The following is a 15,947-nucleotide window of genomic DNA, read 5'->3' on the forward strand; positions in this document are numbered from 1 at the left end:
GTATGCCTCAAACACACTTGGCTCCGCTCCGTACATCCTGTAAACACATGGCTCCACTCCGTACACACACGGCTACTCTCCACATACCCCATACACATGCGGCTCTGCTCCATACACCAAGTACACACACGACTCCGCTCCACAAAATTCATAAACGTGCGGCTCCGCTCCATACACCTCGTACACATGTGGCTCCGTACACCTCGTACACGTGCGGCTCCGCTCCGTACACCTCATACATGCGTGGCTCCGCTCTGTACACCTCGTACACACGCGGCTCCACTATGTACACCTCGTACACACGTGGTTCCGCTCCATACACATCGTACACACACGACTACGCTCTGTACACCTCGTTCACACGTGGCTCCGCTCCGTACACATCGTACACACGCTTCTACGCTCTGTACACCTCGTTCACACGTGGCTCCGTACGCCTTGTACTCGCACGGCTCTGCTCCATACACATCGTACACACGCGGCTCTGATCTGTACGCCTTGTACACACGCAGATCCACTCTGTACACCTCATTCACACGTGGCTCCGTACACCTCGTACACTCACGGCTCCATTCCGTACACATCGTACACACACGGCTCTGCTCCGTACACATCGTACACATGCGGCTCTGCTCCGTACACATCGTACACATGCGGCTCCGCTCCATACACCTTGTACACACACGGCTCCACTCTGTATACCTCGTACACGCGCAGCTCCACTCCGTACACTTCGTACACACAGGGCTCCGCTCCGTACACCTCGAACACACACAGCTCTGTAACATCCACACTGTAAACCCCTCCTGACTCTACATAGAAACTTTACCTCATCCAGCACCATGACAACCAGCACAGCAGAGTCGTGCACACATGGAGGCTCCTGATCATGTGACCCTTGACTCCTCCCCTCCTGTGACCTCATCACAAGTCCTGTGCGCACAGAGCAGCCAAGCAACATCATTGCAGGCTGTGGTGGGTCTCTGGGAGGGCAAGGATGGGGTCAGTGCATGGGGGGGCGGCGGCTCAGTGCAATGCGGGAAAAATAGCGTCCCGAGCGGGATGCGGGTGGGGGGGTCAAAAACAGGACTGTCCCGTGAGAATCAGGACGGTTGGGAGCTATGCTGTAACTGCTGAACTATCTGTTACTTTGTATTGTCTTTGTTGTCTGTACATGTCTCCCCTTATTTGTACAGCGCTGCGGAATATGTTGGCGCCATAGAAATAACATTATTATTATCACAGCAGAGTCCTGCACACTGAGGCCCCTGATCATGTGACCTCTGACTCCTCCCCTCCTGTGACCTCATCCCAGGTCCTGTGCGCACAGAAGAGCCATATATGTGGTGTGCGGCTCTGCAGGTGGAGGTAGGTGCTGGAGATTCCTCATTACTGGGGGCAGGGGACATTAACCCCCTCAGTGCTGAGCCTGGGATAAATCTCTGTGTGTGACTATAATGGGACTGTGTGTTATACCGGGGGCAGGACGAGGCCATGACTGGATGTAGTGATCATGTGAAGCCGGTAACAGCTCCGGAGATTTCTTACATGGGATCTTTATGATGTTACATCGTCATCTTCTCCCCATTCAGGTCCCTACAATATCGGATCCTCTCAGTGGAGATCTTCTATATAAGAGAATTCTCCTGAGTGACCCTACAAGGATGGATAGGGACAGGGACAAGATGGCGGAGAGGATATTACACCTCACCCTAGAGATCCTCTTCCGGCTTACTGGAGAGGTGAGAGATTCTGATGATGTCACATTACATCATTCTTATCTATGGGAATAACGGACAGAACTGGAGAGGTGAGGACTCTGGAAATGTCTGTAGTGAGGTTTATTAATGTGTCTCTCCATAACCAGGATTACACAGTAGTAAAGAAGACCTCTAGGGAGCGCTGTCAGGACCCTGTGTCTGAGGGATGGGGAAGACACCTGAGCCCGATCACGGGGCATCCACCTCCCCCCCTGATACATGAGGACATCAATGACCAGAAGATCCTAGAACTCACCTACAAGATGATTGAGCTGCTGACTGGAGAGGTGACACTGCTGGGAATGCTGGGACATTGTACCTTAACGCTATGGAGGGATCGGGGGATGACAGTATCATTGTATGTGTCAGGTTCCTATAAGGTGTCAGGATGTCACCGTCTATTTCTCCATGGAGGAGTGGGAGTATTTAGAAGGACACAAAGAACTGTACAAGGACGTCATAATGGAGGTTCCCCAGCCCCTCACATCACCAGGTAATAGACAGGACTAAATACACACGGCCTATAAATATCTGTATGTAAAGAATGAATTCAGTCCCTGTATGTGTTTCCTCCAGTTCTATCCAGTGAGAGGACAACACCAGAGAGATGTCCCCGTCCTCTTCTTCCACAGGACTGTAAACAAGAAGATCCCGATGTTCCTCAGGATCATCAGGTAGATGGAGAGAAGGTGTCATGAGATCTCCCCTACGCTGTGTAGAAGCTGTGAAGGTCTTGTGCTCAGTCTTGTTTTGTCCACCAGAATTATATGCTGAATGACCAATTTATTAGAGACAATGATTCTTTCATAACTAAGATTTCTGTATATGGTAATTAGACCAATGACACCAGAGTTCAGCAAAAAATGAAGTGATAATTTTTCAGTGTGAATTCACATTAGACTGAAAAACAAGAGTGATCTGAGCATCTTTGAATGAGGCACAGTCATCGGTGCTCGGGTCAGGACCAATATTTCAGAAACTGCCATCTCAGTGAGATTTATACTGTAATGTGTCAGGAATATACAGAGAATGTTACAATTGATAATAAACTTCCATTGAAAGGGGATCATGTGGCTATTAAAATCTCATCAAAAAGATATCAAGAACCGTTCTTAGGAACAATTGGTGCACAACTAATGCAAACTGCAACTGAATCCATAAAATAATAGGAAATTCGAGTGAACTGATCATGTCAGTCTGGTAAAGATGGAGAGCTTACCTAAGCATTGTGGACGACCAAGTTCATCACTTCATGGCAGTCGTTTACCCTGTGGTAGGAGGACAACGCCCCATACCACAAAGTTTTCTAAAAAGTATCCTGGCTTCATTGGCCAACATTTCTACACCAAGTGTAATCAACAACCACAAATTGCTGAGCTTCTGATGGCCATGGAGGTTCAGTGCTCTACTAGATGGATGTCTCTAATAATATGGCACTTCAGTGTATGTTTCATACTTGGTGAAGATGTCAGGATAAAGCTGACCGTAGAAATGAGATGTTGTCTGGATCTTCTCCAAGTTTCTGGTTATAGAGGCTGTTGGTTAGAATTAGGAGCCGACAGTTTGGATTTATACAGTCCAGCAGCTACTTGATAACTGCTGCTGTCATGTCATTTGTGGCCGTCTTGTTAATTTATAATCTTTTTTATTCTTTCCCGCACCTTTTCCATCTGTCTGTGACTTTTCCAATTTTTGTTTCAGGGTAAAGATCTGCCCCATATTCATACTACAGAGACATATAAGAGGGGTGATGAGCGGTGTAAAGAGGAGATTCCTACAGATATCTGCACAGGTGAGTTCTGATTACATTCTGAATTCTGATACAATTATGTGATTAATTTTTGGGTGCATTACTCAGCATTTTCATACTTGTTTATATATTTACTGTATGGTATGAAATGATGCTTTTCAGAATAAATAGAGAGAGTTAAGCCCCCGTTACACACTGCGATATCGCTAGCAATATCGCTGTAAAGTCACCGATTTTGTGACATTGCAGCGATATTGCTAGCGATATCGCTGCATATGATACTTACCTCCGACCGGCTCCCCCGCTGGTTATCGCTGATCGCGTGAGAAGCTGCTGGATCATTTCTCGTCGGCCACTTCCTGCTGGGCTTCCTGTGGCGCCGACGAGCGACGCGGGAGGGAGGACGCAGGATCGCCTTGTCTGACAGGTAAGTAGCGATCCCCATCCCCAGCGATGTTGCTGGTGAGATCTGCCTGTGTGGCAGCTCACTAGCGACCACCTAGCGATGCACCAGCGATCCTGACCGCGTCATATCGCTGGTTGGGATCGCTGGTGCATCGCTAGGTGTAACGGTACCTTGTGTTCTGGATGTAGAGAAATACGATTGTTGCGTCCAATCACTGGTCACAGCAGCGATGCATTGGCCCCCGCTGAGGTCAGTGAGAGGCTGAAGTGCTCCCAGTTATAAGGTGAGTATGTCTTATTATTTTATCATACGCCGGACCATAGTTTTTCCAGTCCATGAGATATAATAATTTTGCTCCGGATCCCTTTACATTTATTTTACTCAAACCTGAATTCAGGATAAGGATTAGAAGACTGAGATAACAGGGAGATTCCTATGGAAATGGTTTAGGCCTATTGATTTAAGATGAGACACATGAAATAGTAGAGAATCTGTAAAGATGCAGCTTGTAGCCCATGGGATTGTTCTGACTGATGTTTTTAGTAGATTCAGTTATTGTTTCCAGACTGAAACTGATTTCCTCATTCAAGTTTTTTGCATCAAAGGTGAGAGGAAAATAAATCTAACTGAACCTGCAATAATACACAGGACACACCCCAGGACCTTGCTTCAGGCTCTGTACCTGTATCAGAAGCGATTTGCAATGGTTGATGCACATGAGGATGTGCTTAAATAACTGAGGACAGACTGGTGGCTGCAGGAAGATCGGCCAGAAAAAGTAAACCACTTTGAAAAAATCAGTCCACAATCAGTCAAATAACTGTACAGTAAAATAAGCTGGGTACTTCAGTTATAAAGTCCATCGGGAACAGACAAAGGTAGTAACAAGGCAGCATGACACCACGAAGTCCCTGTCACGGGGACACTGTTCATGATCACTTGGCAGAACTTAAGAGGGCTACTTTCAACAGGGTTGTAGCTAGTTAACTGCTGTACAGGGATTGGGACTTACACATGTACCCCTAGACTAGGCCCACGGAGCCACTTGCTGTTCTATGGTGCAAGCTGGCCGGAAGAATTGTCAAGTAGCTGACTCAGAACCATGAGCTATGGTTAGATATAAAATCTTCAGGAAGGAGAAACGTCAGTAAGAAAGCTGAACTCAAAAACAGGAATATCCAAGAAGTCAGGATCTGTGATACACAACCAGAGCCATTTAGGTTAGAATTAGTGATGAGTAGTGTTGAGCATTCCGATACCGCAAGTATCGGGTATCGGCCGATATTCGCGGTATCGGAATTTCGATACTGAGTTCCAATACTTTTAGCATATCGAATACCGGAATCGGAAGTTCCCATAATGCTATGAGCCAGTTTGATTTGATTCAGCCAATGACAATCCTCAGAAGTGTGGGTACATCCTGTTAGGCATGTAGGCATGTTAAGTAATGGCATGTCTGTGATTGGCTGCTGAAATGATGTCATGATGCACTATAAAAGCCGCCGCCATTTCGGGTTCACTCTGCTGTGAATTCAGTTAGGGACAGGCTGCTGTTCAAGACTCTGAGGGATAGTTAGAGATAGCGATTTTCCAAATCATATTGTGCTTTACCCAGGCTACATAATAAACCACTGTAGCTTTCTTTTGCCTTGCAGCAGTGTTCACAGCTGTCTGCAAGGTCTGTGTGAGTGCAGTTCACGCTGTGTAGTGTGTCCTGCAGCCACGTCTGGTTGTAGGCCGCTCAGCGTGTGTCACTGCCTCATACATATTTTTCTTTTTTTGCTGCTCTTTTTTCATTCTGCTATTAGTGTGCATCCATCCATATCTATCTACATTGGTTGGTTGCAAATACTATAGGAGTAGACAGCGGAGCCTCTCTGCAGCCTTTCAGTGCTAGTGCCCAGTTTTCTGCACTGTTCACGGCTGTCTGAGAGGTCTCTGTGTGTGAGTGCAGCTCACGCTGTAGTGTGTCCTGCAGCTACGTCTGGTTGTAGGCCGCTCAGCGTTCGTCACTGCCTCACACATATTTTTCTTTTATTGCAGCTCATTTTTCACTCTCCTATTAGTGTGCATCCATCCGCATCCATATACGTTGGTTGCAAACACTATAGGAGAAGACAGCGGAGCCTTTCTGCAGCCTTTCAGTGCTAGTGCCCACTTATCTGCACTGTTCACGGCTGTCTGAGAGGTCTCTGTGTGTGAGTGCAGCTCACGCTGTAGTGTGTCCTGCAGCTATGTCTGGTTGTAGGCCGCTCAGCATGCGTCACTGCCTCATACATATTTTTCTTTTATTGCAGCTCATTTTTCATTCTCCTATTAGTGTGCATCCATCCGTATCCATCTACATTGTTTGGTTGCAAACACTATATAGGTGTAGAAAGAGGAGCCATTTTTCTGGCTTGTGCCCTTCAGCCGCAGCCAGATTAGTATTACCCTATTTTTTGGAGCCTCATCTTTTGCATTGTAGGTTACCTTCCTGCATTGTAATAGCTCCAAAAAGTTTGTGATACTATCACTTTCAAATCTTTGGTCACATCCTTTTTGTTGTTTTGAAAAAAAAAACAAAATAAAGTTCACCAAACACTCCATTTGACAGTTGTGTAGGCCACATTAGCTCATATTAAAGTGTAGTCCACACACTTTATAAAATTAGCGTTTCTTATAAATGTTAGCAGCTGTTCAGGAATAAGCACACTAAGCCCCCCCTTTGTACTTTTCTGCCTATCTTTATCAGTCTACCAAGATGAAGAAGGCAGGGAGTAAGGCTCGTGGGTATGGGCGTGGAGTTTCAGCAGGAAGAGGACATAGGGATTCTGCAGGGAGAGGACGTGTGGATTCTGTGCCTGCTGCGGGCACCAGTGAGTCAGCATCCCCCAGTTTTACCAGGCAACAGTCCTTTATGTGCAGCTTTGTAGGACCTCGCAGTACCCCACTGCTGTGGGAGGAACAAATTGAAGCCATTGTCGGATGGATGGCAGCTAACGCATCGACTTCAATGACTTCCACGTCCTCTCAGGGCCAGAGCACTGAAGAGCAACCATCTGTCTCTTCACCACCTGCCAAATTGCCCAGGCAGTCAGAGAGCCCTGGACAGGAGCCATCACAGTCTCTTCTTCAGTTCTCTGAATCTGTTGGCTTGGAAAGAGGGGGCCAGCCAAGCAGCATTCAAGAATGTGAAGAAGAGGGAGTATGCAGTGATGCGCAACTGCTTTGTCCCTCTGAATCTGAAGAGGCGGGTGGGCCAGTGCCTATGGTCAGCACACCTCAGTACGCATCAGATGATGACGAGACTCAGGTGCCACTTTCTTATGCGTACTGTGCTGGCGAGACTACCCAGGAGAAACAGGTGTTTGAAGAGGGGAGTGTAGATGATGAGGTCCTTGACCCATCATGGCGTGAGGAACAGGAAGGTGGTGGGAGCAGCTCTGAGCAAGAGATTCCCCGAACGGCCAAAACAGGAGGAAGAGGGAGGGGGCAGACTTGGTTGCCTGTAGCCTCCAGTTCGGCACCCATTAGGAGCATTCCTCTTCCAAAAGCCAAAACGGGCGCTCCCAAGACTTGCAGTGCGTGGTCCTTTTTTGACACAGTTGCAGATGACATTTGCTTTGTCAAATGAAGCTGTGTAATCAGAAAGTCAAAAGAGGGAAAAGTGTCAGCAACCTCAGTACCACAAATATGTGGAAACATGTGCGGACCAAGCACGTGGTGGAGTTAAAAGACACACTGAAGACGTAGGCCAACCTACAGCACCACCTACCACCTCTTCAGCTCGTGTTGTAGCTTCTCCCTCCAGCTCACACACAGCTGTTTCAGCTTCCTCACAGGATCGCCATGAAAGAACCTCTGGCACAGTTGTCCAGAGACCCAGTGACATTCCACCCACAGCACCACGTTCCCGTTCATCTTCACACTCCCAGGCCACTCTACATCCATCAGTAGCACAGGCATGGGAGAAAAGGCGGCCATACTCGGCAAACCATCCCCGAGCACAGGCTCTGAATGCTGGCATTGCCAAATTACTGGCCCTTGAAATGCTCTCATTCAGGCTGTGGAGACTGACACCTTCTGGAACTTCATGGCATTGGCAGTCCCACAATACACCGTGCCCAGCCGCTTTTATTTCAGCAGGCAAGCCATCCCTGCCCTGCAAAAGCATGTGGAGGGAAAAATTAAACATGCGCTACTAAACGCCGTCAGTAGCAAGGTCCACCTGACCACCGATGCGTGGACCAGTACCCATGGACAGGGACGATACCTTTCCCTCACTGCCCATTGGGTCAATGTTGTGGAGCCGGGTACAGATCTTGAGAGTGGCGCTGTACGTGTTCTGCCAACTCCAAGGATTGCAGGAATCCAGTCTGTACACATTGACTCCTCCTCATACTCCAGTTCCTCAGAATCAGCGCTGCAGGAGCCTGTTACGACCGATATGAGCACAGCCGTGGCCAAACGTCAACAGGCCGTACTGAAATTAATTTCTTTGGAGAATCGAAGCCACATAGCGCAGGAGCTCTGGAATGCCATCAAGCAGGAGATCGACATGTGGTTTCTGCCAGCGAATTTCCAGCCAGGCTTGGTAGTGTGTGACAATGGCCGAAATCTGGTGGCAGCTCTGGGCCTAGGCAACCTCACTCATATCCCATGTCTGGCACCTTGTGCTCAACTTGGTCGTGCAGAGCTTTCTGAGGGACTATCCGGATCTTGATGCACTGCTGCACAAGGTCCGCATAGAGTGCGCTCACTTGCGGCGTTCCAGCACGGCAATATCGCGCATTGCAGCTCTGCAGCGCCGAATACGCCTTCCGGAACATCGCATCATATGTGACCTACCCATCAGGTGGAATTCAACGTTACATATGTTGGAGCGGTTGTGTGAGCTGCAGGCAGCAGTAATGGAGTACCAGCTGCATCAGGCGCAAACAAGTCGTACTGTGCGCCGGTCACACTTCAGCACCACTGAGTGGGCCTCTATGAAGGACATCTGCCTCGTTTTGCGTGCCTTCGATGATTCCACGCGGATGGCGAGTGCAGATGATGCACTAGTCAGCATGACTGTCCCCCTTATCTGCCTGCTTCAAAAAACACTGCAAGCACTAAGGGAGGAGGTTTTGGAAGAGGTGGAGGATGAGGAGTCACAAATGCCATCTGCTTCTGGACAGTCTGCGCTACGTGGTACCTCACAAAGGCCTAGGCAGGGGACACTTTGTGAGGAGGATGAGGAGGAGTCAATGGAGGAGGAAGACATCTCTCCAGAGGAGGGAGGTACACAATGCTGTAGTCAGTATGTACAGCGAGGGTGGGGTGATGCAGAGCAGGCAGAGATGACGCCTCAAGCAGGGGACAGCGTTTTTTGGGCAGTTGGGAGTCTGCAGCACATGGTTGATTTCATGCTGCAGTGCCTGAGAAACGACCGCCGCATCGTCCACATTCTCAACACGGCTGATTATTGGGTGTACACCCTCCTAGATCCTCGCTACCGGGACAACTTACAAAGCCTCATAACACCGTTGAACCGGGAGCGTAAAATGCGGGAATACCAAGAAACACTGGTGCAGTCCATCATGTTCTCCATTCCACCCGAGAGCAGTGCTGCTAGTGCTTTACAAAGCAGCTCTGTGCGTCAAGGCAGTGGAGGAAGCTCTGCACAAAGAGGGAGCAGAGGCTGCGCCTCAGCACAAGGCAAGACCAGTATGGCCCAAATGTGGCAAAGTTTTGTGTGCCCGCCACAAATGTCTACACCATCACAGACGGCTCCAGTCAGCAGGAGGCAACGTTTCCGTCAGATCGTGACAGACTATATGTCTTGCCCTGTCAGTGTACTCCCAGACGGCTCTTCCCCCTTCAAGTTTTGGGTCTTTAAGTTGGATACATGGCCAGAGCTTAGCCAGTATGCATTGGAGGTGCTGGCTTGCCCTGCTGCCAGTGTATTATCGGAACGCGTCTTTAGTGCCGCAGGTGGTATACTAACAGACCGTCGCACGCGACTATCCTCCGATTGCGTTGACCGGCTTACTTTTCTGAAAATGAACAAGGCCTGGATCTTGCCAAAATTTGCCAGTCCTCTTCCAGAATAAATAGTTGGTTGGCAACAGTATCCAGGTCTCCTGTTGTGTTCATGTTTCTACCACCTGAACTGTAATCCCTGGGCTTCAACACAGCCAGTTGTTGCTCAGAAGTGCCGTCTGCACAGAGAAAAACACTAGCTCCTGTGTTAGTGGGGTTCAGTAACGCCAGCTGCTCCCCTGCTGTGTGGCGGCAATGTCTTCTGCTGCCTCCACATTCACACTACTTCCGATTTTCAACTTGCTCCAAGTAGGCCTCAGCGTGCTGCATGATTGATCCTGGGCTTCAACACAGCCAGTTGTCGCTTGGAAGTGCCATCTGCACAGAGAAAAACACTAGCTCCTGTGTTAGTGGGGTTCAGTAACGCCAGCTGCTCCCCTGCTGTGTGGACGGCAATGTCTTCTGCTGCCTCCACATTCGCACTACTTCCGATTTTGAATTTGCTCCAAGTAGGCCTCAGCCTGCTGCATGATTGATCCTGGGCTTCAACACAGCCAGTTGTCGCTTGGAAGTGCCATCTGCACAGAGAAAAACACTAGCTCCTGTGTTAGTGGGGTTCAGTAATGTCAGCTGCTCCCCTGCTGTATGGACGGCAAAGTCTCTTGCTGCCTCCACATTCAAACTACATCCGATTTTCAACTTGCTCCAAGTAGGCCTCAGCCTACTGCATGATTGATCCTGGGCCTCAACACAGCCAGTTGTCGCTTGGAAGTGCCATCTGCACAGAGAAAAACACTCGCTCCTGTGTTAGTGGGGCTCAGTAACGTCAGCTGCTCCCCTGCTGGGTGGACGGCAAAGTCTCCTGCTGCCTCCACATTCAAACTACATCCGATTTTCAACTTGCTCCAAGTAGGCCTCAGCCTGCTGCATGATTGATCCTGGGCTTCAACACAGCCAGTTGTCGCTTGGAAGTGCCGTCTGCACAGAGAAAAACACTAGCTCCTGTGTTAGTGGGGTTCAGTAACGTCAGCTGCTCCCCTGCTGTGTGGACAGCAAAGTCTCCTGCTGCCTCCACATTCACACTACTACTGATTTTTAACCGTTCTCCACTTAGGCCTCTGGCTCCATTGTCTCTAGTATTTCCCCTGGCCTCCAACACCGCCAGTTACTGCTCAGAAGTGGCGTCTGCACAATCCACACTTGTTCCTGTGTTACTGGGGCTCAGTCATGTCAGTTGATCCCCTGATGTGTGTCCGGCAATGTCTCCTGCTCTGTCCACATTCCCATTACCTTGGTGTTCCTCCTGCCTCTGACTAGTATCCATGTGTATGACCCGGACTGATCTCTGACCCCGTCTCTTGGTATTCGTCTCTGCTCCTACGTTTCCTCTCTGGCTTTTGACTTCCCGGCTTGTACCCCGACCACGTATTTCGTCTCATGTTTCTGGACCCTGTGCTCATGTTTTGGCTTTCTGACCCTCGGCTTGGTATTTTGACTACTTGTATTGCTGCTCCTTCTGGTACGTCTGCTCCTGCTAGTTTCTGACTCGGTTCGTCTGACCATTCTCTCTCGTTACCTGTCACACTTGTGCTATTGCTCAGTGTTTGCTACTCTTAGTGTGTAACCTCTCTTCCCTCACCAGCTCCCCCTGGTGGAGGTTTCACTATATTATCACTAACCTATACATTTTAAAAGGGATTTTGCACTTTTTTTTTTCCTCTGGTAATGGATCTGCTGCATAACTTGGCAGATCAAGTGTCCAGATTGACTCAGATGGTGCAAGATTTTTCTGTGAATCATCAGTCCCTTGTCATGTCTCATACCCACTTACAGAAAGAACTGACTGAGACTATTAAGAACATGCAGGGAAACACCTCTCATATTGTTAGTCCACCAGGTGACGCTGTAGATAAGGGACAGTTAGGTTGGAGACTCCTTTAAAAATTGTGGCTATTGATGACCTCTCACTAAGGATGGTCTCCATTTCAGTTCCAAAGAATTCACCCTCAGGGTGGGGGCCCTACACCAGGAGCGCATGTCATGCTTTGTTTTGGATAACATCCCTGCTGGCCTGGTGTTAGGGTTTCCCTGGTTGCAATGGCATAACCCGGTTATTGACTGGGGGTCCCGGTATATTGTTAAATGGGGACCTGCTTGTTCTGAAAATTGTCTTGCCACTGTGTCTATGTCATCCGTTAGTCTGGAGGATATTCTGGAGTACCTGAAGGATTTTGAGGATGTGTTCTCCGAAAAGGAGGCTGAGGTTCTACCACCACACCGCCCATTCGATTGTGCTGTTGATCTGGCTCCCGGTGCCAAATTGCCCAAAGCCCGTCTGTACAACCTCTCCGGCCCTGAGCGGGCTGCTATGAAGGAGTATATCTCTGACAGCCTCCGGAAAGGGCATATTCGGCCGTCTGTCTCTCCCGTGGCGGCGGGGTTCTTTTTTGTAAAAAAAAAAAAGGATGGTGGTTTATGCCCATGCCTCGATTTTCGAGAACTGAATAAGATAACCATAAGAAACACTTATCCTCTCCCACTGATTGATTTGTACAATCAATTGTCAGGGGCCAGGTGGTTAAGTTGGACCTCAGTGGAGCATACAATCTCATCCATATGCGGGAGGGGGATGAGTGGAAAACTGCGTTTCTCACCTCTGAGGGTCTGTTTGAAAATTTGGTTATGCGGTTCGGTTTGACTAACGCACCAGCAGTATTCCAGAATTTCATTAACCATGCTTTTTCTGATTTTATTGGATGCTTTATAGTAGTTTATCTTGATGATATACTCATATATTCTTCTGATAGACAAAGTCACATGGGTCATCTTCGTGCGGTTCTCCAGAGGCTCAGGGAGAACTCACTCTTTGCCAAACTGGAGAAATGTTCATTTTTTACTCAAGAATTGTCCTTTCTAGGGGTCATCCTGTCAGCTGAGGGGTTTCGTATGGACCCTAGGAAGGTACAGGCCATTGTGGATTGGGTGCAACCCAGAGATCTCAAGGGTCTTCAGCGATTTCTGGGTTTCGCCAATTACTATAGAAAATTCATCAAGGGGTTCTCTCAAGTGGTCAAACCCCTCACTGATCTCACCCAAAAGGAGGCTGATCTCAAAAACTGGTCAGCTCCAGCTGTGGCGGCATTTTCTTTGTTAAAAAACCGTTTCATGACTGCTCCGGTACTGGTTCAACCTGATTTGTCTAAACCATTCATCACAGAAGTAGACACCTCTGAGGTGGGAGTGGGAGCTGTGTTGTCCCAGGGTCCCACCACATTAACTAACTTAAGACCCTGCGCCTTCTTTTTTAAAAAATTTTCCTCTGAGGAGAGGAATTATGATGTGGGTAACCGAGAGTTGTTGGCCATTAAATTAGCTTTTGAAGAATGGAGGCATTTTTTGGAGGGGGCTGTCCATCGTATCACTGTCATTACAGATCACAAGAACTTGTCATACATCTAGTCCGCCAAACGTCTGACTCCAAGACAGGCATGGTGGTCACTTTTTTTTCCCGAATTCAGTTTTCCATCACTTTCAGACCAGGTTCCAAGAATGTGAAGGCGGATGCCTTGTCTCGCAGCCTAGATCCGGTATCGCCTCCTGAGCCTCCCTCCTCCATTCTTCAGCACAGGGTGGTGGTGGCTGTGGTGTCCCTGAGATTGGAGCAGGAGATTCGTGAGGCCCAATCTCTTGCTCTTTTGTCCATACCTGAAAATAAGCTCTTTGTGCCTGTTCAGTATCGATTAAGGGTGCTTCGGGAGTTCCACCACTCGGCTCTGAGTTGGCATCCTTGAATCTCGGCCACTCGTAAAGCCATCACTAGGCTGTTCTGGTGGCCCTTGCTGACTTCTGACATCACTGGCTTTTTATCCTCCTGTGAAATTTGTGCCTGCGCTAAAGCCTCCCACAACCGGCCAGCCGGGGAATAGGTGCCACTGCCAATTCCTGATAGACTGTGGACTCATCTGTCCATGGATTTTATCACCGATCTCCCCCCCTCTAATGGCAAAACTGTGATCTGGGTAGTGGTGGATAGGTTCAGTAAACAAGCACATTTTGTGCCATTAACAGGCCTTCCTAATGCTGAGACTCTATCTAAACTATTCATTGAGCATGTGATCCGGTTGCATGGTGTGCCTGTCAGTGTGGTGTCTGATAGAGGGGTGCAATTCGTGGCAAAATTCTGGAGGGCTTTTTGTCAAAGGCTGGGAATCAGTCTGACCTTTTCATCGGCCTACCATCCCGAGACCAATGGTCAGACTGAAAGGACCAATCAGTCTTTGAAACAGATTCTACGGTGTCTGGTCACATCCAGACAGGATGATTGGTGCTCTATGATACATATAGCGGAATTCGCTTTCAATAATCGTGTCAGTCAGTCTACTGGTATTTCTCCTTTCTTCTGCAACTACGGGTTTCACCCTCATTTTGGTGAATTTTCCCGACTGGATTCGGAGTGTCCAGGGGCTGATTCGGCGTTTTTGCGGTTGGGGGAGGTTTGGAGGGAGGTTCAGAGGAACATTGGGGAGGCTCAAGGCAAATATAATTTTTTTGCGGATAAACGAAGCTCTGTGGGGCCGGTTTATCAGGTGGGGGATAAGGTATGGTTATCCACCAAAAATATAAGGCTGAGAATTCCCTCTGCTAAGTTGGGTCCCAAGATTATTGGTCCGTATGAAATTCTAGAGGTGATTAATCCTGTGTCCTTTCGCCTGCGTTTGCCTCCGTCATTGCGGATCCCTCATGTGTTCCATAAGGCGCTCTGAAGCCGTCGGTGCCTTCCTCTGATGAGTCTCCCTCGCACTCGTCGCCTGTTATGGTAGATGGCCAGACCGAGTACGAGGTAGAACAGGTGGTGGATTCTCGTATGCTCCGCCGTTCACTTCAGTACTTAGTCCATTGGAAAGGGTGCGGTCCTGAGGATCGGTCATGGGTGCCGGCGCGTTCGGTCCATGCGGATCGGTTGGTCCGGGCCTTTCATGCTCGTCATCCAGGGAAGCCTGGGCATCCAGTGGCCCCCCATTGAGAGGGGGGTACTGTCATGGTCCAGTCCGGAGTTTATTTTCTGCTGTCTTCACTCTGGACTGGTCATGCGGGGGTTAAGCTCCTCAGCCTCATTCTGGAGCTAGCTGGGCTATTTCAGTGTCTCACAGCCTGCTGACCAGTGTTAGTGATAGCTCAAGGTTCCAGTTTAGAGCCTCTCACCCTTGTACCTTGGTGTTCCTCCTGCCTCTGACTAGTATCTACGTGTATGACCCCGACTGATCTCTGACCCCGTCTCTTGGTATTCATCTCTGCCCCTACGTTTCCTCTCTGGCATTTGACTTCCCGGCTTGTACCCCGACCACGTATTTCGCCTCACGTTTCTGGACCCTGTGCTCATGTTTTGGCTTTCTGACCCTCGGCTTGGTATTTTGACTACGTGTATTGCTGCTCCTTCTGGTACGTCTGCTCCTGCTAGTTTCTGACTCGGTTCGTCTGACCATTCTCTCTCGTTACCTGTCACACTTGTGCTATTGCTCAGTGTTTGCTACTCTTAGTGTGTAACCTCTCTTCCCTCACCAGCTCCCCCTGGTGGAGGTTTCACTACACCTCCCCAAAATAATCATCCCCTCATCCTCCTCCTCTTCTTCCTCCACCTTGTCCAGGACAGTTCCCTGAGCAGACAATGCCTGACTGTCATCAAGGCTTCCCTCCTCCTCCTCCGCTGCAGACGCCTGATCCATAATATGCGTCAAAGTTTGCATGAGCAGACGCATAAGTGGGATGCTCATGCTTATGATGGCGTCGCCTGCGCTTACCATCCGTGTGCATTCCTCAAAACACTGAAGGACTTTACAGAGGTCTTTCAGCTTTGACTACTGCACACCCGACAACTCGATGTCTGCCCTCAAATTGCCTGCCGTGTATCCTCCCACAAATGCATTACAGCCTGCCTCTGTTCGCACAGCCTCTCAACCATGTGCATGGTGGAGTTCCACCTTGTTGCAACGTCTATGATTAGGCGGTGCTTGGGGAGGTGGAGCGATCA

General features: G+C 48.9%; 1 protein-coding gene and 1 long non-coding RNA gene across 2 annotated transcripts in view; both read left to right on the forward strand.

Moving 5' to 3' along the window:
• The first annotated feature begins 857 nt into the window (after positions 1 to 857).
• Positions 858 to 1,737, forward strand: LOC141074297 (uncharacterized). The gene is made up of 3 exons (XR_012227179.1): positions 858 to 975; positions 1,246 to 1,368; positions 1,593 to 1,737. It is a non-coding gene; the product is annotated as an uncharacterized lncRNA (long non-coding RNA).
• An 88-nt stretch (positions 1,738 to 1,825) lies between these two features.
• Positions 1,826 to 15,947, forward strand: part of LOC141070663 (uncharacterized) — a 45,405-nt gene continuing 31,283 nt past the window's right edge. Inside the window, exons 1-4 of the mRNA XM_073559570.1 lie at positions 1,826 to 2,047; positions 2,130 to 2,253; positions 2,337 to 2,434; positions 3,462 to 3,552. Coding sequence (XP_073415671.1) covers positions 1,826 to 2,047; positions 2,130 to 2,253; positions 2,337 to 2,434; positions 3,462 to 3,552 — 535 coding nt within the window. The remainder of the gene's footprint in view (positions 2,048 to 2,129; positions 2,254 to 2,336; positions 2,435 to 3,461; positions 3,553 to 15,947) is intronic.

The sequence above is a fragment of the Dendrobates tinctorius genome, unplaced genomic scaffold (assembly GCF_039654945.1).
Source record: "Dendrobates tinctorius isolate UK_male_01 unplaced genomic scaffold, ASM3965494v1 ptg000014l, whole genome shotgun sequence".
NCBI classification, from domain to species: domain Eukaryota; kingdom Metazoa; phylum Chordata; class Amphibia; order Anura; family Dendrobatidae; genus Dendrobates; species Dendrobates tinctorius.